The sequence below is a fragment of the Ptychodera flava genome, chromosome 6 (genome assembly GCF_041260155.1).
Source record: "Ptychodera flava strain L36383 chromosome 6, AS_Pfla_20210202, whole genome shotgun sequence".
Lineage (NCBI taxonomy): Eukaryota > Metazoa > Hemichordata > Enteropneusta > Ptychoderidae > Ptychodera > Ptychodera flava.
In genome coordinates this window covers 2,970,001-2,993,992 of record NC_091933.1, presented here as the reverse complement: position 1 = coordinate 2,993,992, position 23,992 = coordinate 2,970,001, and the positions used below count along the sequence as shown (strand labels likewise).

The 23,992-nt window shown below is 37.5% G+C and overlaps 1 protein-coding gene across 2 annotated transcripts in view; it reads left to right on the top strand.

The window, feature by feature from the left end:
• Nucleotides 1–364: 364 nt before the first annotated feature.
• Nucleotides 365–23,992, top strand: part of LOC139134592 (plexin-B-like) — a 27,670-nt gene continuing 4,042 nt past the window's right edge. The window contains exons 1-22 of one of the 2 annotated variants that reach the window (XM_070701505.1): nt 365–655; nt 3,246–4,302; nt 5,203–5,382; nt 5,812–5,940; nt 6,234–6,334; nt 6,643–6,778; nt 7,691–7,850; nt 8,329–8,425; nt 9,209–9,329; nt 9,920–10,054; nt 12,236–12,340; nt 13,049–13,139; nt 18,187–18,383; nt 18,800–19,022; nt 19,108–19,202; nt 20,196–20,314; nt 20,562–20,627; nt 20,796–20,870; nt 21,512–21,578; nt 21,934–22,038; nt 22,223–22,395; nt 23,323–23,455. In XM_070701505.1, the coding sequence (XP_070557606.1) occupies nt 3,271–4,302; nt 5,203–5,382; nt 5,812–5,940; nt 6,234–6,334; nt 6,643–6,778; nt 7,691–7,850; nt 8,329–8,425; nt 9,209–9,329; nt 9,920–10,054; nt 12,236–12,340; nt 13,049–13,139; nt 18,187–18,383; nt 18,800–19,022; nt 19,108–19,202; nt 20,196–20,314; nt 20,562–20,627; nt 20,796–20,870; nt 21,512–21,578; nt 21,934–22,038; nt 22,223–22,395; nt 23,323–23,455 (3,540 nt within the window). In that variant the 5' untranslated portion in view covers nt 365–655; nt 3,246–3,270. The remainder of the gene's footprint in view (nt 656–3,245; nt 4,303–5,202; nt 5,383–5,811; nt 5,941–6,233; nt 6,335–6,642; nt 6,779–7,690; nt 7,851–8,328; nt 8,426–9,208; nt 9,330–9,919; nt 10,055–12,235; nt 12,341–13,048; nt 13,140–18,186; nt 18,384–18,799; nt 19,023–19,107; nt 19,203–20,195; nt 20,315–20,561; nt 20,628–20,795; nt 20,871–21,511; nt 21,579–21,933; nt 22,039–22,222; nt 22,396–23,322; nt 23,456–23,992) is intronic. The other variant, XM_070701506.1, reaches the window with a different exon arrangement.

Below are 23,992 nucleotides of genomic sequence, written 5' to 3'. Positions count from 1 at the left end.
TCGATAAGCATAATTAATTGTACTGCCCCTGGTGTCATGCCTGGTAGGAAATATTTTGTATGGTGAACGGAGAGCACGCCCAGGGACATTTATATCTACCAATAATTCCATGTACTGTAAACATTAGCTCAGAAGATAAATGGCTACAGCGCACTCGTAATATGTACGAGGGAGTAGTCATCATCTCCACGATTTGTAGATTATATCCCTTCGCCTATATACTACGGCCTTTTAGCCATATTGAAATCGATGAAAAGATACTGCCACACTCTCATACTGTTATTTAAACAAGCAACAGCGCTACGTTACCTTTTGTAGCACAACGGTCATGAAATGACCTCTGATTGCCCCATAAACAAATCTCACTCCTATAGGTCTAGCGGAAACGAGATTTCACGGGTTATTTTTCTTACGTCATTGTCCAAAAGAGTCAACATGGAACATGATACGAATGCAGATACTGCCATACTGTCATAGACTATATACTGCCACACTCCTTAGAAGCAAGACACTTCCTATTTCCTTGTGGTCTAGAGCTGCACCTTTCGTCTCAGTTCCTGCTTTCCGAACAACCAACCTGGCAATTCCGTCATATGTTGACCGACTGTGACACAATCCGAAAAAAAGCCGTCCAGTTGACAAGAAGTTTATTGCTGTGAGTTTCTTTCATCTTATATACTATCGTATATGACATACACTTTTTGTTCGACATTTACATACCACTTTCGATGAGGAAATGGACATTTGCCTCTTTAAACTTAAGCTCTACCTTCAGAAAGTAGCAAACTTCGAAAATTTACGCACGAGCAATTCTTTTGTGCTCGAATAAGTTGTTGACTTCTTTGCAAATCTTTAATGTGCAGCTACTTGCCTTTTAGCATTTTGCATACTTCTGAAGGGTCAGCAGTGCGTTTAGCCTGTTAACAATGTGTTGATTTAAACAGGACATGTATGGTACTCTTATAATACAGGCAATGTTGGATGTTGCTACGCATTTCTGTTACATAGCAGAGAACTACGTAACGCTAAAATGTTTCTGCGGTAGTTCTTTTATCAGGCACGAATGAGCACTTAACGTCAAAACAAGTTATACTAAAGTCAACGGGGACGGATATTGTTCTTGAAGTGAGCAAAGCTACAGCATTCACAGGGGGGACTGATTAAATGGCAGTTGTACAACTGTCCCTTTTGATTTTCAAATTCACGAAAAATTCTGTTTGATTTTTGGTTTAGACAATCATGCAGCTAACTTATTTCAACTGTGTAAACTGTCAACTCTGAGGTTTATCTGGACAATTCTGTATTTGAACGTACAGTAAAAAGTACAGTAGCCCATATACGTGGAGCAACCTACTGCCAACACTTACACCCTGGCACCAATCGTTTTAGTCATTTGGCGGCGTGTGGTCAACAACGTTTCACAGACATTGCTCCACACGTCGTTTATCTACGAGTCAAAAAACAAATACCTATATGTATATGGCTGAGTTTAAGCACCTATCGTCAAGTAATTTCAGAAATAATCAGCATTCCCCCTCAATGTCAGTTGCTGTATGATAAATGAGAATTTCTTACGGCTGTCATACTATATGTAACCTTTGATCATGTGGATACTCACATCAAGTAGAGTGAAATGTAAACACCATCACATTTCTTTGCATTAACATTAAGCATTGTTAAGCAGGAACAGCTCTAGTCGGCTGTTCAGGTGCCATCTATGGCCAGGAGGCATTAAGGGTGAGAACCAGGTTTAGATAATGAACTCGGTTATTTTTTTATTTTTACCCACAATTCTAACCACTGGAAAATTATGTATTTTTGTTACTGTAACCCTAAAAAGTTTCTCGTGCACAGGTGTGAAATTTGAGTAAAACATCAACTCGTTTGGAAATGCAGGTCAATTTTTTGCGTTGAGCATTTACATGTAATGGTTCATCGGAATAGGTTAGGCGGACGTTCACAAGGTCACGAATTACAAGCCAAAGAGGCAAAATGCGACGCCTACGTAGCTAGTGTACTCAACTGGTCAGATTGCATACTAATGCAAAACGTCTTCAGGTAATGTGAGTTATTGAGTGCAAACATTTGCTTGCGAAAATCATAGCTTTTATACATATGGAATTATAGCTTTGGAAATGCCATAGGGTCATAAGGCGCTATCAATCATACCAAGAGTGTAAAAATAATAAATTTATGATTATTAATATTGTTGATAAAAATTAAATATTTCTGTCATCATTGTTTACTTCCAAAGTGCCCTACTGCACTCAAATCCCGAATGATGATCAGTTTTCGTGCCAAATTCACGCAGTTGTAGTACAGACCCTGTTATTTACAAATTTATGATTACCATAATATTCTAAATAAAAATATAATATTTCTGTTATTATTGTATAGTTACAAAAGTACCCTACAGCACTTAAATCCTAAATGATGATCAGTATTTATGCCAAATTTACACAGCTGTATTACAGACCCTGAGATATAAGGTCAATACAGTTACAGCAGTAGCATTTCACAATAACTTGATGCGCGGTCACACTGCCTCGGCACACTTTGTAAACAGTAATATGAAGGGGGGCGACTCTGACCTTCCAAGCAACTAACTCACTGCTATTTCTTGATTTCCAAAAATTCTACCGCATTTGGGCATGTCGATTAGTCGGGCATCGAACTTACCAGGTTTTAGACCCTTGGCCGTGCGTCGTGTAAAGTCTTGACAGTCGAGAAATGATGCGTCGTCGCGGATTTGAATTAGACTGCACTAATTTAAATAAAAACTTATTATCGTTCAGTTGATATGATTTTCAATTCTAATTATGTTGTATGTTTAATTTAAGGCGCTCTTTGATAGATGATAGATAGATAGATAGATAGATAGATAGATAGATAGATAGATAGATAGATTAGGTTTTCTCCGATTCGCCAGATAATACGGAAGCCTTGACACGGGGACAGCGAATGATCACAATGGGCATTCATGAAACGGAAAACATTTCACTGGCGCGATAATAATACAGGGTGTCAGAACAAATCGATTCTACACCGGTGTCCAGCGGCCCTCACTCCAAAAACGTAGCAGGGACGTTAGAAAACTTCCATCTTTCTTATGAAATACCAGCATCGTATTTTCTCCAAGAAGTCTATCATAAGAACTCTTTCCATAAACTTGCATGCCCTCCAAACAGTACCGTTTACAAGGGGTCTGCATCGATGTAATGGCTCTCTTTTCCTTATTTTGACAGAGTGCAGAGCGATTAAAGTATCGTAATGGTGTTAGCAGTGATTTGCTTGTTAGTACTGGGCAGTTTGTGTGGCGGAGTTGAGGCCAGCATATACCATCTGTCTAATTTTTCTGACGAGTTTTCCCGTGGACTCAACCACCTTCTTGTTCATAAAACCGGTAATGTATATGTTGGTGGAGTGAACAGAATCTACAAACTGAACGGTGAGTTGGAATTACAGTTTAACGTGTCGACTGGACCGCTGAACAACGCAGTAAACGGCTTGACAGATAACAACAACAAAATTCTGTTGCTAGACTTTGTGGATGACACTTTGGTAGTTTGCGGAAGTTACAGGGGTGTCTGTGAAATACGCAGTACGGTGGACCTGTCAATTCTATGGAGTAAAGATGTTCATGTATTAGCAGACTCTGACGATGCCTCTACGGTTGGTACTATCGCCTCTGGGTACAACGACGAACCAATGTTGTATGTTGGAACAACTAAAACAGAAAGTCGCTATGGTGGCCCACTAGTCTCTGGTAGGCAGATCAGAGTCCAAAACTTGTTCGAAACATTTGATTCCAATACTCAAGTAAAACTAAGAAGTACTGGAAATCGCGCAACCTTCCGTGTTAAATATATCCTCGCATTTTCCTACGGACATTTTGTTTATTTTCTGAATACACAGCCATCAGAAGCACAGGCCAAAAATTCACGACTTAAATCTAAAATTGCCAGAGTTTGTCAAAATGACAATTTAAATGGTTTTCCGTCATTCACTGAAATTACATTGGCTTGCACGGACGACGATGATTATGTACTGCAAACGGCATATCTCTCCAGTACGGGAACTGATTTAGTCGAACAATTCCCTGTAAGTGATCAAGAAGCGATTCTGTTCACCGTGTTCACAAAGTATGATCAAAGTACAGCCTCAGTGGTATGTGCTTACAGGATGGCGTCCATAAATGACGCATTTTCAGAAGCTGTCCGAAAGTGTATGGAGGACGGCCATGGGGCAAAGTCAATGTACACAATACCGTACCTACAAGGTACATGCGGACCGCATATCAAGGTTAGCAATTAATGTAATGGTTTATATGTTTCTGAATTTTTATCGGCTTAGACGTTTGCTCAAACTTTACGTATGGAGTCTTTCATCAATTCCCTTTGAAATCTAGGAAAGGAATTAGAGGTCACCTAGTGGTACTAGAGAAACAAATTAGTAATATTACCCGACATTCTCCGACATTTGAAATTCTTAAACTAAAAGTTTCGATTTTCACAAAACTAAGCCAGTACAAATTTTATTTACTGCATAGCTACAAAATGGGCCCCGACAAGTGGTAGACCAAAACAAAGTATCGTAAAAGTTTATGAGTCGAAGATCTGTCCCCGAAGCGCATGCTTCTTCAATATAAAAAAAGACCTTTCAGGGGTAGTAGCTATAAGTTTTAATGTTGTTTTCACAACCCTTTGTTATGTTGATGTCGAGTCTGTGTTCCGAAGTGTATTGAAACACCCACTGTTTAGACAACACAGCGTCTATACCTGTAAATGCATTGTCATTGTTTACATATTTAAAGTCTAATCCAGACTAAGATTCACTGATCGTCAACAATAACGATGCAGCCTACAAATGTGCAAGTTGAGTTGAAAAGCTCAACACTGTGTATCCCGATCCGCTTTGGGAAGAACGATAAACTGTAGTCGACATAATGAAAAACATCACTAAAAGTTACAGCCATCGTCCCTTTAAACAATTTACATTCTTTTTTGTTCAAAGTTTTTAAGTATTAAACTTTTAACATGGAACGTGTTCGCCCGGAAATTTCTGGCATAAATATACAACTCCCCCCGCCCCCCCTCCTTGAAAAGAAAAACAAACAAGAAGTACAAGTAAAGTAATATATCTGCCAAAGCATATCATTTACTGACAAAACTTACCGATAAAACGAATATCAACTTTCTCTAGTATCATAAATCATCTGAGTGTAATCCAGAACTACATTCCTATGCAAATTACGACGTGTCACCGGTGTCTGCTGAAGCAATAGCCGTTTACTCTGACATAATGGTGACTTCAATAGCAGTGACAACGACGGGGAGGCATACAATTTTATTTCTCGGAACCAGTAACGGGAACCTAATGAAGGTAAAGTATAGCAATAGATTCTAAAATTAGGAAAGTATACAGTTACAGATACAATGGTCTGCTTTTTGGTGCATGTGTGTGTGTGTGTGTGTTTTTGTGTGTTTGAGAGAGAGAGAGAGAGAGAGAGAGAGAGAGAGAGAGAGAGAGAGAGAGGGGGGGTAGCGCGTCGTCAATTCAATAATATTCGACGGTGGCATCTTCTGCTTTTCACAAGGTTGCATTACTTGACTACTTAAAGAGCTGAAAGCGTTCAACTGTGCTAAGGTTTAAGTACTCAGCCTAAGTTGTAAACTTTATCACTTTCGAACTCAAATATCAATGATTAAACTATTGATACAATTTTTTATCTTAAAATCTGCAACATTGCCTTGAGCTCCGATTGTATACATATCAGAAAGATTGATATCAGAAATTTTGCAATAATTCTAGTTGCATGTATCAAGGCATCAGTCACACACTTACGAGAATATCTCTGTTGATGATGGATTTCATCGAGTTTTACCCGACATGGACTTTGATGCCAGCTTTCAGCATATCTATGTACCAACCAGCAAAGAGGTGAGACACAATAGTAACGTTGAAAATTTAAGCAGCATATACAAGTTTCATATCCAGCCATAGTATTTAAACAGGGATAATCTTACAAGGCCATAACAAACTACTTGTCTTTAGCCAGCAATGTTTAACATGGCTGTTATTTAGCACAAAGTCCACAATTTCGCTGGCTGTTAGGAGAATTTCTGGAATGCTCCCATTCGACAAATCACGAATCAAACGTGAATTGCTTTTGCTGTTGTAACATATCGTACTTTAAATAAATCATTTTGTCTATTAACCTCGTTTTCCGACAGATTTACAAACTGAAGGTAGCAGACTGTAGTCAGTACACAAGTTGTGAATCATGTTTTGCATCGAGGGATCCTTACTGTGGCTGGTGTACACTGGAAAGCAGGTGTGATCATATGCTTATCGGCTACACATCACTCTAAAACTATATCATGCACCTTTCTATTTTTAATTCATGTATAGGGGATATAAGTTGTGTTAAGTAACGTTTTGCGGCAGTCAACTTCTACGTTTGAAATATTTACGGATTCAAAACATCTACGGTCTGATAAAGCACGATATTCACAGTATGTATAATGACGTTGTTATCTTGTGGTTGATGTGTCTTCATTTTGAGTTCAGAAAGGATTCTTTTGATATTTAATGGATACCCCTTTATCAATTTCGTTACATTGCATATTTACATATCCATAGGTGTTCACTGCTACCTGACTGTGCACATTCAGATGAAAACTCGAGGTGGCTAAATGCATTTTCTGACAAGCCAGCCTGTGTCAACATGTCCGATATTCAACCCGCTGACAGCCTGCCGATAACAACAATATTTCAAGTGCGTTGCTTTCTTTGCTCAAATGTCACTGTACTCTGTCGGTGAGAAAGAGGAACGTCCAAATTAAATTTAGTAAACCTTTCAACCAAATTTAAGGAGGCTGATTTGGAAGTTATAGCACCGCACATCGTGGTATTCTCGATATAATTATATTGGCCATCGTATGGATGTTAATAAGTCTAGATATATGGCAGAGTTGTTACATTAGAATTGAACAAAATTGATTGCAGGAACAGAAAAAATAGAGACTTATAGAAGGATAGAAGGATCTATATAAAATTTTTTTTGTGTTATATGTCAATCAATAGGATTTTCTAATATCATCCGTATCGTAATTAAATATTCACTAAATTAAACTTTGCTTAATCATTGCGACAAATTAGAGATGTTGCTTCCGAAACGTAGTCTGCTTCTGATGGAATAAACAAAGCTTTATACACGATTGGAACTAATTTGGGATAATTGGATGGTGAAGTAATGTCGATTTAATCTACAAATGCTATCTCATCTGCTTTTCTTTTAATAATAAACTTTAATTCAGGATAAAGCACAATAAGTATTAAAAATACAGTTTGTTGCATCCCATATAAAAAGAATAAACAAAAAAGGACATAACATAGTACATAAACTAAATAAACTTGCCACAGCAGCTAAAAGAGTCAAACGTTACTAAGTTAAAATATACATCGACTTTTATATTACGCACTAGTTTTATGAGTAATTTACAATATTACAACATTAAGCTATATGGCACCTTAGACTTTAGAGAAATTTGCAAAAATTATCAGAATCCAATTATCCCAAATTAGTTCCAATCGCGTTTTTATTAACTACTCGTACTCATAATTTTCTACCAATGATCTACTTCCCAATATATTCACAAAATTGCCTATACATAAACTCGTCTTTCAGATTGCCGTAACCATAACAGCGTTGCCGGAATTAGAACCGTCGCACAGATATACCTGCATCTTTGATGACGCCGTCGTAGTTGTTGCCGAGAAAAACGGCAGTCAATTGATCTGTAATACCCCACAGTCAGACCAAAGACCAGAGATACCAAAGTGGACAGGTAAATAAGGATAGGCAATTTTGTCCAGCTGTTGCATCATCAACACGCAGTAGACTCTCCGAAGAGACATAAAAGGGAAGAACCGTGGACCTGTGGTTAGGGTAATGGACTCACTATCAGAGGATGGTGAGTTCGAGACCCGGTTCAATACGCTTTAGTCCAGAGTAATGGACTCACTGTCGGAGGACGGTGAGTTCAAGACTCTAGCACGGTGTTGTGCCCTTGAGCAAGGCACTTTACTCCTCTGTGCTCTATTGGGGGTTAGTGGGCTATGCGTACCTCATCCTATAATTGGGCTAACGCCAGTTGGATGATGAACTGATAAAATGTTGCCTTGAGTCTCGTGATTCGGTAATGTTGAATTCTTGGATGACACGTTATTTTTATTAGTAAGATATTGTCTTTTAAACAGACTGAGCTAAAGTTTTATTACAGTACCATAAATTCAAATGTTCACTAAATTTAGATTTTATTTCAGATCATGTCACCGTCTTCCTTGGCGTTGCAAGTACGGAGACCAACACAAGCTTTGTCAGTGCAGAATTGCATTATTACAATTGTTCTTCACACAAGTCGTAAGTTAATTCTTAAACACACACACACATCACATACTTTCCTTGTCCTACAACTGCTCAGGAATAATGGAGATCTACATCTCCAGTAGGTACTAATACATATATGTCCCTTACACTTTCCGAAATTCAGAGGAAGGCCAAAGTGGCCAGAATTTTCATTTGTCCGAGAAAGAGTGTTTTCACATTCTGGTCAAAGGAAAAGTGAGCGATTTCTTGACCTGTAATGTTGTTGAATTGAGTTGGCCCTAAACTATTATCACTGGTTGTAAATTTTAATGACATTTTAATCACTTTTATTTTGGTTTTTATTATCTTTTAGTTTCTGATTCTACTTCACAAATGGGTTGAGATATACATTGTTTAGCTAATCAACTCAGCGCGTAGGTGTGTATACTGCATTGTTAATGTAAACAAGTAAACTCAGGTCTGGAGAAGATTCAAATAAATAGCTACAGTACATTGTTGACGTATAGATGCTTTGACAGTCAGTTTTTCAAATTGCTTACCGGGGGTAGAAAAAGACCACCAAATTGACAGACAATACAATAACAAAAACATTGAAGACAATCATCAAAATTACAATTTAATTTAGAATGATGAATTTATGGATTTCTACGCGATTTGCATATGTGGATATTATTCCGATGTAAAATAAATAGTATTTTCTTCTGATATACCGAAATGGCTGAAGCTAACGTTACAAATGACTGGATATATTACATGTACACTGACATGATCGTTGATGTGGATGCGCTGTTGACGTCCATATTTTTTGCATTATAGTTGCACAGACTGTGTCACAAGTAACTGGGCCTGTAACTGGTGTGTCAATGAACACAGGTGTTCCCACTTCCTGGATAGGTGTTCTCTGGATGTTCAATGTAATACTGTCTTTGGAATTAAGGTAAGGATAATGTGTTTGTACATCAGCTGGGACTGCACATATATACAAATGAAAATCAATAGTTTGCATAATGCGTCACAGTGCACATGCATAAGCCTTACTCAAAGACGGGCGTAATCGACGTCAATACTGAAACGAAACCTCCAAAAATATAGCGACCATTTCGTTGTCCACGACACCCTTTAGTTTTGCTTCATAGTAATTTGAAAATCGTTTTCTTTGCATACTGATCTGATGGTAATATATGTGAAGGTGGCAATTTTATGTTTGTAATATGATGGCGATTACTAGGCGAATTAACTCTCCGAAATCGTGAGATATAGTGTATTTATGTAAAAAAAATACTCAAAACACAAATTTCTGTAACATGTATACCTCTCTTTGATGTAAACCAAATCGTGTGCAATTGCTCCTTCTTTATTGACCTGATCGTAAACCACGATGTGAAACCAAACAGTGCATGATCTGAAACTCCCATGAAATTTTAAGCGAGCTTTTTACTTGTTAGCTAGAAGCTGTCGTCCTACTAATGAACATCGATGCTCCGGCTTTTCGTGTTACTTGTCATCTCATGTCAATCCATATTTCAGAATGACTTCAACGAAAGCGACACAAAAGGTCAGTCCTTTTGTCCTCAATTAGATCTGCAAGACGGACAAGTCTTGATTCCAGTGAATGTGGCAAGAGAAATTCAGGTTAAAACCCTGAATTTCTATCAGTTAAAGGTTGGAAAACATTAAACTATATTGTTTTACATTCCTGACCAAACATAAGTTTTATTTTCCTATTAAAGTGGTGTCGCACTTAAAGGGACAAAGTCGGCCATTTTTCATGAATTTTGTTTGATACGAGATACTACTTATATCGTTTGACATGTTGAAAAATACTTAATGAATGGGTGACCGTATATGCATATATTCAACCCCGGTTTTAAACATGAAACCATCGCGAAAATGACCATTAATTCATTTTTCCGATGGTTTCATTTAATTGTCTAAAACCGAGGTCGAATATATGCATGGTCACCCATTATATCTTTCAACATGTCAAACAATATAAGTAATATCTTGCATCAAACAAAATTCATGAAATATGGCCGACTTTGTCCCTTTAACCAAGACACTCTTTTCAAAGCAATATTTCTTATCAAAGATGGCATGACATACGAAGCAAAAAAATGACCCTGTGACAGGCCTTGTGCAGACACTGACACAACAGGTCTTTGTCAGCAAAGACTCCCATTGCTGTGACAGGGGCTGATGTACAGGTCTGTGGCCAGTGCTGAGATGACATGGCTATACACAGTGCTGTAGACACAGTGATGTGACAAGGCCTGAAATTTCTGCCCGTCACATCACAGTATTTGGACTCTACGCAGCAATGTGAATGCAGACCTGCAATAGGGTCAACAGTTTTTTTAATGTGCACACAATTATGTATTCATTTCTGTCATCGAAATTCGCCCATTTTTCTGAAAACATACACCCCTGAAATCTGATAAATTTTCAGACCCTGTAACAGGTCCTGTAAATTCAACACTGATATATCACTGTTTGTACACCTATATTTCAGTAATGTGGTCAGCACTGGATACACTCAGAAATTACATCACTGTGTACATTCCTTTAATACCAGGCCTGATACGGACCTGTTCATACACCCCTGATATCTGACCAATTTTAAAGGTCCTGTAACAGAGGTTATTCCTTACTGATCAGACCCTGGTACAGGCATGTACTGAAATCTGCCTGTAGTTTTCTTGCTGTGTACAATGTATTTTTATAAAGTAGATAATTCAAAGTTTGGTATAATAGCAATAGTTTTACTTAAAAGATCTAGGGACACATATTCGAGAGAGAAAACCTCAATTTTGGATCAACGATAAAGATTGATTTCAGTCAAAAACTTGATACTACTTTATGAAATTTAATATCTGATTTGAAGCTAGAGTATACGTAGAAAAAACAACAATGTGTTGTTTGCAGTGTCTGTTTTCATTGTTGCAGGGGTTGAAAAAGTTACATTCAAAAAATGATCAAAGTCATGATAAGCAGAATTGAAATTACTCTCATTCAAAATGTAAGAACTTTGTGTACCAAACACAGTTGTTTTTTTTTAAATCATGTTTAAAAACCTTATATTAAAATGTCAGAGTGGATGAGAGTGGAGTTAATTTCATTTGAAATGTTAAAAAAGGGAGAAAAAAGGAAGTCAAGAAATTGGTGATTTGCATCCCTTTGCATAAATTTACACTTCTTTCTCACTCAACTTATGACTGCTTGCCATGCTTATTTGTGAACCCCAAAATATTTGAATCTTGGGTTGACGAATTATTGAAAATTTGAATGAATCCAAAAAGACATTTTGAGCTAGCCTGTGTTATGTGCAACGCCACCTTAAGATCCTTTCTTAAAGACACTGTATTTCCAATCCTATTCTTTATCAATCCCAGTTATCATGTGACACAATATTCGAAAGAACTCCATTCGATAAAAATTACGTCATTCGCGTCCCCCTCCGATAGACAGCTGTAATTGCACAGCGACATTTCTTTCTTATTGCTTTTGACCAATTATGATGCATGATTTATTACGCGCGGGAATTGTTAAAGATTCAAAGCTATCATAAAAGCACATTGTCTACTGCTGACACTTAGGGGCCAATATTTCATTCTTATTTATTTAGATCATAATGAGAAGATTGTGCTTAACCAAACATGTTTTGAATGACAAATGAACAGAAGCTTCACTAAGTTTGCATGATCTCTCCGTAGAAATCCATCATCGTTTGAGAGTGAAATCTTTCATTTTTGCCCGGATTATGATAACTACGGAAGCCAAAAGACGATGATTCTTTCTCATCAAAATCAATGCCTATATTAAACTATGTAATTTTTGTGCATTCAGGGGGAAAAAGCCCATTATGAGTGTTTACTAACAATTGAAGGAAGACGTACCAGTTGCCCTGCCACGAGAACCAACGATTCGCTAATAACATGTAGCCTAATGAAGGTATCTGTGATATTATACGTAGAATAACATATATCGGTCTGGGAGCTACCTGGTCGTTCTGTAGCCTAGTGCATTACTTACGAACTACGCCTTTTAGGTGATCTCGTGATAGTCCATTGTTACAATAAGGAGATTAAAACTACTATGACTAGATCAAGAATTATAATTTGGTTATGATGTCGCTAGGGTAAATGTCATGGCAGAATATTATATACATACCTATCTAACTCAGTAAACTTTTGTTTGAATTATTCATAGATTTCGTCTTTTGTAATGAAATTCAAATCCGATCCGTATTGTAATATATGTACCTAACAAAATACTTGCTTTGAAGTCACTGACAGCAATCCATCCACCAACTCCCCTCCCTGTTAAGCCACCATCCTTGACAACAATTACTTGCTCTCACATCACAAACAGATTGCCTCAATGTAAACATTAAGAATTGATGTAACACTTGGTAAAATTGTATCAATAATGAAATTCCAATCACGACTGTTTTCAATTGTCTGCACTTCAAACACTGAAAACATAACGCGTCTGATTGACTTCGCCAAAAGTTGCCCACGCAACAACTTACAGCAGTTGAGTTCTAAAGTATGTATACCCTTTCGATAAAAAAAGTGTCAAAATATGGAACAAGTTCATAACATTTGTATTGTTTTTAAAAATCTGTAATTCACTTTTGATTTCTGTTTTAATTTCCAGTACGCATATACTAATGAAGTACAAGAAATGGATGTGTCTCTATCTGTGATTGTCGATGGGCATTCTGTCGATGATATTTATGGATATAGAGGTAATATGTATATTTTTGTTTTGTGTACACTTGAAGCTTTGACGAATAGATCTGTTAAGCGATAAAAACACAAAATAGACAATTAAATGTAACATAATGTACACTTTTCTATAACGATATGGTAAACTCTGCAAGGGCATATTTGTATTTCCTTGACAAATAGATCAAGGCAGACTGCCTTTCATCAACATTTGATCTCCTACTATTGTCTTTGGTTTCTTTCTTCTGCGGCCAACATGTCCTCTGTATTCGCAAATCTACAAAGAGGCTGGGATAATAGAGTGATACTGTTCCACCCTCTCTGATGACATTGCAATGGCTTTTTTACCACTACCACAAATACAACAAATTCACGATAATTTAGGATAATTCAATCTAGCACTGTAGCTGACAGATGGGAAAAATATCCCTCTTGAAGAGTCTTTTACATCACTATATAGATTTCACTACTGAAAGACAGATCCACACGTTTCTGCAGATTTATTGTTAGCTATACGACAGAATGAAATTTGTTCAGCTGTAATATCTTCAAAGGTGCTTTTTGCGCTCTGTTTTAATAACATCAAACTTTACATTTTGAAACTCAAAACTTGGTTTATGTATCAGCCACTTCGTTTCCAGTTTCGTTTCACGGGTATCTCTTCTCCTTTCATAAGAAAGCTAAAAATGTGATGTTCTGAAACTGCGTGTTGCGTATTTTATTGTTTGTGCGCATCGTTCGCTTTCGTCGTATTGATTTCGGCTTTCAGGCGGGTGTCTCTTAAGTTTAAATTCTATGTGCTAGGATTCTTTAGCTTTGAATTCAGGGGAAGATGATTGTCACTGTCTGTTATCTATGTATGTGTTATCTATCTGCGTGTTTATTGTATCATTTTGATTTGCGCCTGGGCCCACATCACGTTACGGCGTAGATTAGACTTTTGCTAACGCCATTATTCTTGTCTCATAAGGGTTTGATAATTTATAGTTCAGGTCAGTATTACTTCCTTACGGTGACATTATGATTGAAGAGTGTTATGTTTGTTTCTAATGTCGATTTTTGAGTTACCGAGGAGCTGCTTTACCTTGGCAGCTTCTCTCTTATCTTCACAACGTCGACTTCCCCACTTTTATCATTATTTTTGAGAACGACTCCAAACATAAACGAGAAGCGAGGTATCACGTACAAATGTTGGCGACCTTTGTTTAGGGTACTTTTCACTTCATGTACAGGCTTCAATAGATTGACCAGGATCGCCGCAAACAAGCTATTACATCGCAAAGTAAAACGTTTTAGATTGTACTCATGACAGCATCAAGTGACATGTTTGCAAGAAAATGTTCTGCATGCTTTCCCGAAACGCCCGTTTGGACGAAAACAGAATTTTCTTACTATTGCCTACTCTTCATTTGGTTTTCAATCAATGTAGTATGTTGTCAACGTCAACGATAACTTGAAACACCCATGTTGTCAGTGTTATTGTGATTGCATTATATTTCCAACGTGTATTAAGACTTGCAACTTCCATCATAAAAATATTCGAGTTAAGTAACAAAATACAACTTTCAGCATTACTTTAAAGTGGTATGTTAAACCGATAGCCGAACAATACGGACTACCTCAAAAGAGATAAAAATACGACAATGTAAACTGATATAATAGAATGTATAACGACCGACCAGAGGAAAAGTAAATTACTTGTTTAAAGCAGAGAATAAAGTCACGAACATTTCACGTTAAATCCTTCGTCAACACTACAACACGTCGAAGTAACGTGCAAAAATAAGCATCCAAACAAAGTAACAGAAGATCAACTCACTCGTTGTGTATGTCAAATATCGTATGACTACCTCGGCGATGTCCAGGATATCAACCTCGGACTTCGTCGGTTGATGTCCTGGACATCGCCGAGAAAGTCATACGATGTTTATACATGCAAGCTGTCAATTAAAAACTACGCGCTACAGGTGTGAATCAGTGAAAGTTTGCAATGTCAACATGTTAGATACGGCACAGCATTGTAATTACATGGGGTGACCGCAGGGCTGTTGGAAGGGCAGACTCGCAACTATGTCACTTGCGGGCGTGCTCGCGTAGATGTCGTACAGAGACACGCCGCTATTTCCGATCGTTTCTTCCACAGAACTATCATTTTGACATTTTAGGTTCGGATTCAAGTTCTTTTAGTTGTTTGCTGTCATGAAAAGTATTATTATTATCATCGTCGAGCCGTTTCAGAAGATTTTTGAGGACCTAAACGACATCGTGTGTTGCTCGATTGCCATGGAATCCGATGTCAAGGAAAGGCGGTGACTTTTTTCAAGTTGAATAAAATTTCCTTTCTGGTTGTGTTAGTCAATCAATCGAAGTATTTTTGTTCCCAGTTGATTAAATCATAGACAGTCTCGATACTCCTGCCTTTGATTCGATATTTACGTACTCATTCTTTTTCTTATTTGTCGATCGATTAAAGTATTTTCATCTTCAATACTCCGTCCTAATTTGATAGATGTGATATCACTATATTGTCATTAGTTCCTGACCAATGTACAAAAATATGGTTCACCTATGCCCGTATTTGACGAGATGTTTTGCGACACGGTGAATAAATATTGGAAGCACGGCCATACTCTATCCGTTTTGGAGATATTCATATTACAGTCTCCCCGAACAAAAACGGGAATGGGCGATAACAAAGGCGATGACTCAGTTGACAAACTTTTCGGACATATATTGTATTAGGCATACACTTGTCGGTTCGATGTGCGACCGACAGTACACAGATCGATGACCAATTATTCTCCTCAAAACTAGTAAAAACAAATCCGACAATAATGGTGTCTCCTCGTCAACGTCCTTGAACCCGTAGCCGCGACCATTGTTTTTGATGATTGATAGGATTAATGTACCAAAATTTGAAGACACGCGTGACTGACACGCACGGTGATAGTTAGGCAATTGACGGTGTGTAGGCGAGACAGGCAGCAACAGTCCATGGACAAAGGGAGCATCAGCAGTACGCAGTACATCACATGCTTCTGAAATGAACCGCCTGTTTCCATAGCGACCATGCGAAATCCGGCTTTGACCTATGTTTCTGTACTGTTTCGGAGGATAATTTTCGAGCTGCGTAGCCAATGTTGGGGTTCAGAGATCCGAATCTTTCGTGTTCGAAAGGCTGCGCCTTATTGATTTACAGAGAATACTAAACTTTTCCTATTAGTTTACATGTACATAACCCAGCACACGGAGCAAAGCTAAATACTTACCAGGTTGGAACATTTCTGCGAGTCGCTCTTACCAGGAGGAAAATAATACGCAGAGTCTCTGAAGTTGGTATCATTGCTCCGTGGTGTTTATTGCTGTTTGTACGACTAGTTTGAAAGTCTCAGACTTTCTTAATGGTGAAATCCATATTGCCATCCAATACTTTACGCACGAAGTTGCCTGTGCATTTAAATACGTCCACTCGGAAGCAAAACATTTACAGACTTTCTATGGTAATTAACTAGCTACAGGCCGTGACATGTCTCCAGTTACGAAGTTTACCCGGTAAACTTCGTAAATCGAATCGACATCAACATTGAGCGGTGATCGTGAACCGTTAAATAAATGTCGGCAAAATAAAACATCAAATGGCTAGACTTGTCACGAGAGAGAGAGAGAGAGAGAGAGAGAGAGAGAGAGAGAGAGAGAGAGAGAGAGAGAGAGAGAGAGAGAGAGAGAGAGAGAGAGAATGCAGTAGCGAACTGATCATGGTCTTTCGGATGGATAAATGCGGAAAATGTACCGATACTTAACCGAAATTTGACTAATTTCATAAAAAGAGTTCTGTATAAGGTCGTAAGCTCTTTATTCAGTAGTTCTAGGCCATCGGCCCAGCATACTTAACATAGTAAGCAGAAATATACAAAAATCGACAATAAAATATTCACAAACACACACAGAATAATTGGTTATCATTATTATCTCCTTTCTTTATTTTCATGGCGCGAAAAGTGAAAGCTGCTATACGTTGTATTATATTTGAATCACCAGATGTCATCAGAGAAATAAATTTTCTTTCTGTTGGTGGACTGAAATAACAAGGAGGAATATACTTAATACTCAAGTTATCAAAAAATGTACATTAAGTTAAACAAATTATATATATTCATTTTCGACTTTATTTCTATCACATAGCAAACATACTCTTTCGAATTCATTTGCATCATTTTCCAATTTTCTGTCAGTTTCAATACGTAAATAGTGAGAAGAACATCCCAATCGAGCTAACATAGATGTGTGCATTAATTTTCACGACAGAAAGATATTTTCTGGTGTAAGTGAACACTTAAGTTCTCTATAACAAGAAAGTTTATCAATGCTACAAATTTCACTGTACCAATTGTCATTCAAATAAATCTTTAAATTCTCTACAAAAGTAAATATGAAGCTGTTCTCATCGCGAACTTCTTCCTGCTCCCATACTTCTCGCAAATTACAGAGATACAGTAAATTTTTGACGCGGTGTATCCATGTGGGTTTCGACCTCACACCAGATAGAGCATTTCATAACACTTCATTGGATAACGATTTTCTGGCATTTTTAAAAGTTTACCGATATTTAACACATTTTGGTTGTATAAAAGTAAACTGGAAATAGTAAGATTGAGTCAATCTGTACTTATATTGGGGAAATGCAACTGGTTAATTCAATCGAATTATCACTAGGTCTGAATCGACCAAAATGTATGGCAAACTTAAAGGCACATACGACGAACTGAGGGAAAGAGAAATCCAAGATGATAAAAGAACGAACAAAGATGCTTTTAACAAGTGTATTTATCTCCTGCTGGTCGGTCAGTATTTTATTGTAATAACACGGAAAGATATCGGCTTCAAAAGTACGATAAAAACAAAAGTATTTACAGTCTCATCCACAAGTTCAGGAAGTGTTTTCCCTCCATTCATTCGATGTTTATATGTTGGCAATCCCCCGTTGACAAATCATATATTGCATATTGTACAGCAAAAGCAGTGTCTAGGTAATGTTAAATGTAGTGTCGAACTGTTTTTGGCCGACAGTGACACTGTATGATTGTTCCGTTCACCGACAAGACCCCAACACATGCCTGTCAGACTTGACTACCAGATTAGCACTGCAGTGTGGATGGTGTGAAGACAGCGGTACTTGTCAAGTGAAGGAGCTTTGTGAGCTCTATCATTGGCTTCCTTATGGTAAAAAAGTAAATTACAGTCGCCAAGTTGTATCCATTTTAAAGGTATGATACAGAAAAGTAATATAAACACCTTATAAAAACACATTATTGTTGAGTGGACAGGGCAGCTGAGGGACAGGGCGAGGTACAGCAACGCATTTTTTTACTGAATCTTTCAATCCTCTCCATGAAAAGTTAAATTAAGCATATTTCTATAGGTAGTAAATCTCAATAGATATACTGTTTAATATGATGAACTGCTGCTTCATTAAGGCTTCTCTGTACGGCTGTCATTAAAACTGTTCATTCACGTTTTTATGGCCTTTACCGATCATGAAATTCTTCCGAAGTAATAGGACATGGGTTAGGAAAAACTGGAATTTTGTTATAATATTTCAACTACTACTCTTTACATGTAACTTTTAATGTACATTGGCTAGTAGGAAAAGCCATATTCAGCACTATCGTCTTATTTCCAGCGTTCTAACACTGGGAGTAATCAGGACTATCAAGAGACAGCAACGTGGTCTCCAGGTTTAACTACTGCTGTGGTAGTCACAATAGTTTGCTCGCTAATAGCCTTCATCATCGCGGTCATTATATGCGTAGTTTGCCGCATAAGAATGAAATACATAGATAGACGATTTCAACTTGCCGCTGATGTCCTACACATCATGGAAATGAATGTCAAACGAACGACAGGTACGTCTCTCATGAAATCTTCTTTCATTGTCAGTTTGTCGTTATAATCGCCGGCTCTTGCTGACTTTGCAACCGTTACTTTCAGAAAACCGTTACCCGTTGTTGGGTTACAGTAGATATGCTGCCAATATGCTGTTTGGTGGGCAGACATATGGCCAAGCTTTGACAGCAGGAAGAAAGGTTAGTTATTTACATCATCTTCAAGGTAATACAATGACGGAGGTGGTAATTATATTAAACTCGATAGGTTTTCATCAAAAAGTTAATATGTGTTCTACGTTAGTCTTCGTTACTGGGACATTTGTTGTTAAGTCTTCAATGTCAATATGTCATAAGGCGATACCGACGGATTCAAAGCGCGCGTCGATTGCAACGTTCCAAACACGCACCTTTGCACGTGCAAAATCATACTGTTCCGTTGTTTTCTATGGATTTTCGACTCCTGGTATTTTGAAGATGCTCAAAATCTTTCAACTTTCTCAATTGTAACCCAATTTAGCTGACTTTTGGTAGGACTATTGAAGTCATACATGGGAATAAAGATAAGCATTCGTTTCTAAAAATTCCGGACCGTTTATGAGATATCGACGTAAAACCCTTCAAAATTTCACAAAATGACACAGTAGACATTTTCATTTGTACTTGAACAGAAAGCCTAATCCATACTAGGGGCTTTAAACAGGTATCTCATGTGTTACATTCTGAAATTTTGAAAAATTTGGAGCAAATTTGTAGGAGCTGAAACGTTTTAAAGTAGAGCTGTGAAAATTTGTGTATGTGTGACGTCACTGACCAATCGCGCGACAAACCTGCGTCTTTTGGAATCGCATAGTTCTGTAAATCTTTATTATGCAAAGAAAACTATGAAAACTTTGCATTTTGATTGAATCGGAAATTACCCTTAGCAACCGTTGCGTAGCAATTTGAATCCTTCGGTATCGCCTTAACAATAGACAAGTCAATTGAACGTTCTGACAAAGTACATGATATGGAATTATCACACGTTCGTGTATGAAGATGTAGTTGCTTCTCTTAATTTGTGTTAGACTTTACTTTCAGTTTAAATTAGCGGTAATTGAAAGTAGATAATTGAATCTTTCTTATTAATTTTTCGATCTTTACATGTAATGTGTAATATCAAAATATTCCTCAGCAACCCGTTTTATTCAACAGCACAAAAATTACGATTTCGACCGTTTGGAGGAGTTTTACTCCCTGTTGACGGACAAGACCTTCTGTTTGACATTCATACGCACTATGGAAAATAGCCAGGACATGTCACTCAAAGACAGGTAAGATTGTTGAACAGCGTCTCAAAGGTAAAGTATAAAATTTCGAAGGAAGGCAATTTTATAGCTTAGCACAACACTTCTTTGTTCAACTCCACAATGACATTAAGAACACTGTTTGAGTGGATATCTAAGTATGTTTGTTGCACGTATTGCGATCGTGTCTGTTCACTTCTCCTGAGATCCTCACTACTCCAGAAATACTGAGATCGAAACAAATTCCTCATTGATAAAAGTTGTTATTTTTCAGGACGTTGGTTGCCTCTCTCTTGACGGTTGTCCTTCACAATGAATATCATATGATGTATTTGACTGAGTAAGTATAAGCTTATCCAGAAATAAATCATGACACAACATTTCAGATGCTGTGATTCACAAAAGCACATTTATCAAGTTGAATAATCTTATCGTATTACTTGAAGATCTCGGTGCAAGGAAACCTATAAATAGAATGAATAATAAATATATTTCTTTAATTTTCCAGTGTGTTGAAGGCTGTACTAGCTGATGCTGCTAAGGATAGGAGACAGCCCCATAGGCTTGGTTCAGGTCTCACCAGGTAGAATCTTCTTCAGTAAAACTTTGTTTTACTTATGTCTTACAATGTAGAAATATTCATGGATGACCGTCTTACTGTCGACTGGTAGTTAGAAATAAAGACTCCTTGATAGATACTATTCTCTAAACTGCATTTAAAATACCGTCACCGTGTTATGCTGTATATATTCATAAAATGACAAGATTCTTTCTTTACAAAAGAACCAGTGGCGATAATACAGAAATAAAGGGCAACGCCCTGACCATGAACGTTTATTTATGGGCAAGGGCCAAAGTAAAGCCAAAATTTAACGGGCGAGGCTTGCCGAACTCGTTAACTTTGGAAGCTGGCAATTGGTCGTATAGCAATTTTAGCTGCACAAAATAAAATTAAAGTGTTTCCATGCGACGTTTCCAGAATAGGTGGAAACACCAAAAATGTTCTCATCATATTTCTTATGTCCTTATTACGACGTACTATATATTCAATTATAAAGAAAATTACAACTCAATTTTCTGCAAAAAAGTCATCCATGTTGAATAGTTTAGAAACTCGAAATTATGATTATAATATATTTCCACACAAAATATTAGCCATGGAATGTGTTTGCTTGATGAACATCGTATTCTACCCAAATTACCCAGAATGTTTATTTATCACAGAAAAGGCACAATTATGGAAATACTGCTGTTTAATTGGTTTGCATTGACTCTCTATACGTTCACCAAGGTATGTAGGTCCACTACAAAGATGTCTTTGATTAGTTTAGGTCGTGAAATTTCACAGGTTGTCAAGTCGTAAAAACATAAAATGCAAAACTTTGGCTGTGAACTTCCCCAATAAATGAGGCAACACAATAAGAGAAATGCCATTTTCAGAGGTCAAAATGTTCTCTGTGCATTGTTTGTTGACTACGATAAGCTTTTCTAAAGTAGTTCTAAATTCCATCTTTACACGAGAGTGCGTAATCTCGTTGATTTTTCACCGTACTTGATTTGATGCATATCTCAAATTCAAGTATAGTATTCAAAACATTTCTCTTGAAGATATTTTGCTGTGTTCCTAATTTGGTATCTATCGCCAGGTCGTCATCGGGAAATCCCTATTCATGCTCGTGACAGCTCTGGAAGAAAAAAACAGCCATATTTCTACCATTTCCGACACGGACAGTCATGATCATCTAAATGATAAGTATAGCTTTCTGTGTTTAAAGTATAGACTTTTCCTTTATTTCCTGGTCATTGTTCTCTTAAACTGCACTCAACCTATTGTTTGTGCATACTTGTACTGTGCTGTGAACACGAAACAGCTGTAAAGGTTTTCATTATTTTTGCTGACCGAATGAATTTCTCCGAATTTTTTCTTTCACACATGATGCAGTAAAATGGATTATCCGAAGCCTCGTCACCAAATTACTTACTGTTGAAAGACAACAGCATTATATGTTCCCGCCACCGATTAAATACATGTTTGATTATTTGGATATCCTGACTGATCAGTATGGCATGGGTGACCGAAAAGAGGCTGATACGTTGAAAGCAGACAGGTGAGATGGGATCTATTGCTCTTGACTGAAACAATTGTTTCTGGCCGAAAGCTCTGCTGAGTTGCAGACGCTCGGAAGGTCAGCTAAGGTAACATCCATGCCTTCAATACTATAGTTCTCCGAGTTTGTACTCCATAAGTAAACGGAATTCGCTCAGCATAGTATGTCCCTCTATCGAAACTTTGGAATTTGTAGGCTTGTGTGGTTAAGAGTCCATGGTTTATAATGTATTAGTGTGGCACATTAGAACACATGTTGTGTGTAATTGTGATTGACAAACACGACGCGTACGGGTCGGAAGGCCTTATTCGGCAATCAAACCATTTATATTTTTACATGTATCGGTATATCTTATTTTTATATCGCCTTAAAAAGCATACTATTACGTAAAGTAAATGTGCATTTGCCCCAAGTTGTGGGGATATAGATATAAAAGCAAATTGACTGAAATTAAGTTCAGCAGACTGTCGCACTGATTGTGAGGTGGTCGTGAAATTTAAGCAGTATGCTTTGGCAGACTGATAATGGGGTGAAATTGAATTCAAAGTCACATGCTTTGCCAGCCAGTAACTACTGTCTACGTCCTATGAAAGCTAAGCGAGCAGTGGGTCAGTCTAGCATTTCAGGTAAAGTGCCTTCTTTCTCAATTCCACCGTCGGCTGCGCTGTGCTTATCATTACCTTATTCAACCTAGATAAAAAAGAATTTCTCTGATAAAATGAACTCAGTGTATGAAATTCCAACTTCTAGAGTCACTCATAAGTTTAAAACAGGAAAATGTAGAACACATGTTCAGAAAAATAATAAACCGTGATCAGTGGGTTTAAATTTGCGTATGTAATGCTTGTTGTTTCTTATATAGTCATTCTTATTCGCTATCGCTGAATAACAAGTGGCAAACGTTTTCGTGTTATTGCCCTTTTGCAGTTTACTATCGACACTGTGGGTAGTAATGATAAGATGTCCGCATTTTGTATTTGACGTAAAGCTAACCAAGGCCGTACATGGAAATCTTGACGTGGTTGCAGAAATGTTCCAAGACATCTGTTCACAGAACAAGGTATCGTTCAGTACTACTTAATCTTTATCTCAATATTTTATTTCATTTATTAAGATTCTTCCAAAAGTATACAAAAGTCAGACTTTTTAAAACTACGTTGACTCATAGAGCCTAGGGGTGTGTGTTTGACCGAAACACATGAAAATCGCCTCAACAGATTAAAGCAGGACCGCACAAACAAACGAAATATACATATGTATATATCAATAACACATAACACATTAACATAATCAAGAGTAGGTTATCTTGACGTGGGACAGTTCTACCACAGCAACAAACAACGTTTTCTATTAGCCTATTTTCACCAAAGTTATGTCGTTCCTTTTTCTAATAGTGCCTGTATGATTCCAGCTAACAATTTATCCTATCTCCATTTATTCATTCCTTCGTCCATCTTCATCAAATCATTTCTTTCTACCTACCTATCTGCCTACCTACCTAGGTACCTACCTACCTACCTACCTACCTACCTACCTACCGACCTACCTACCTACCTATACTTACCCGCCTGCACGCCCGCCCACCTATCTATCTATC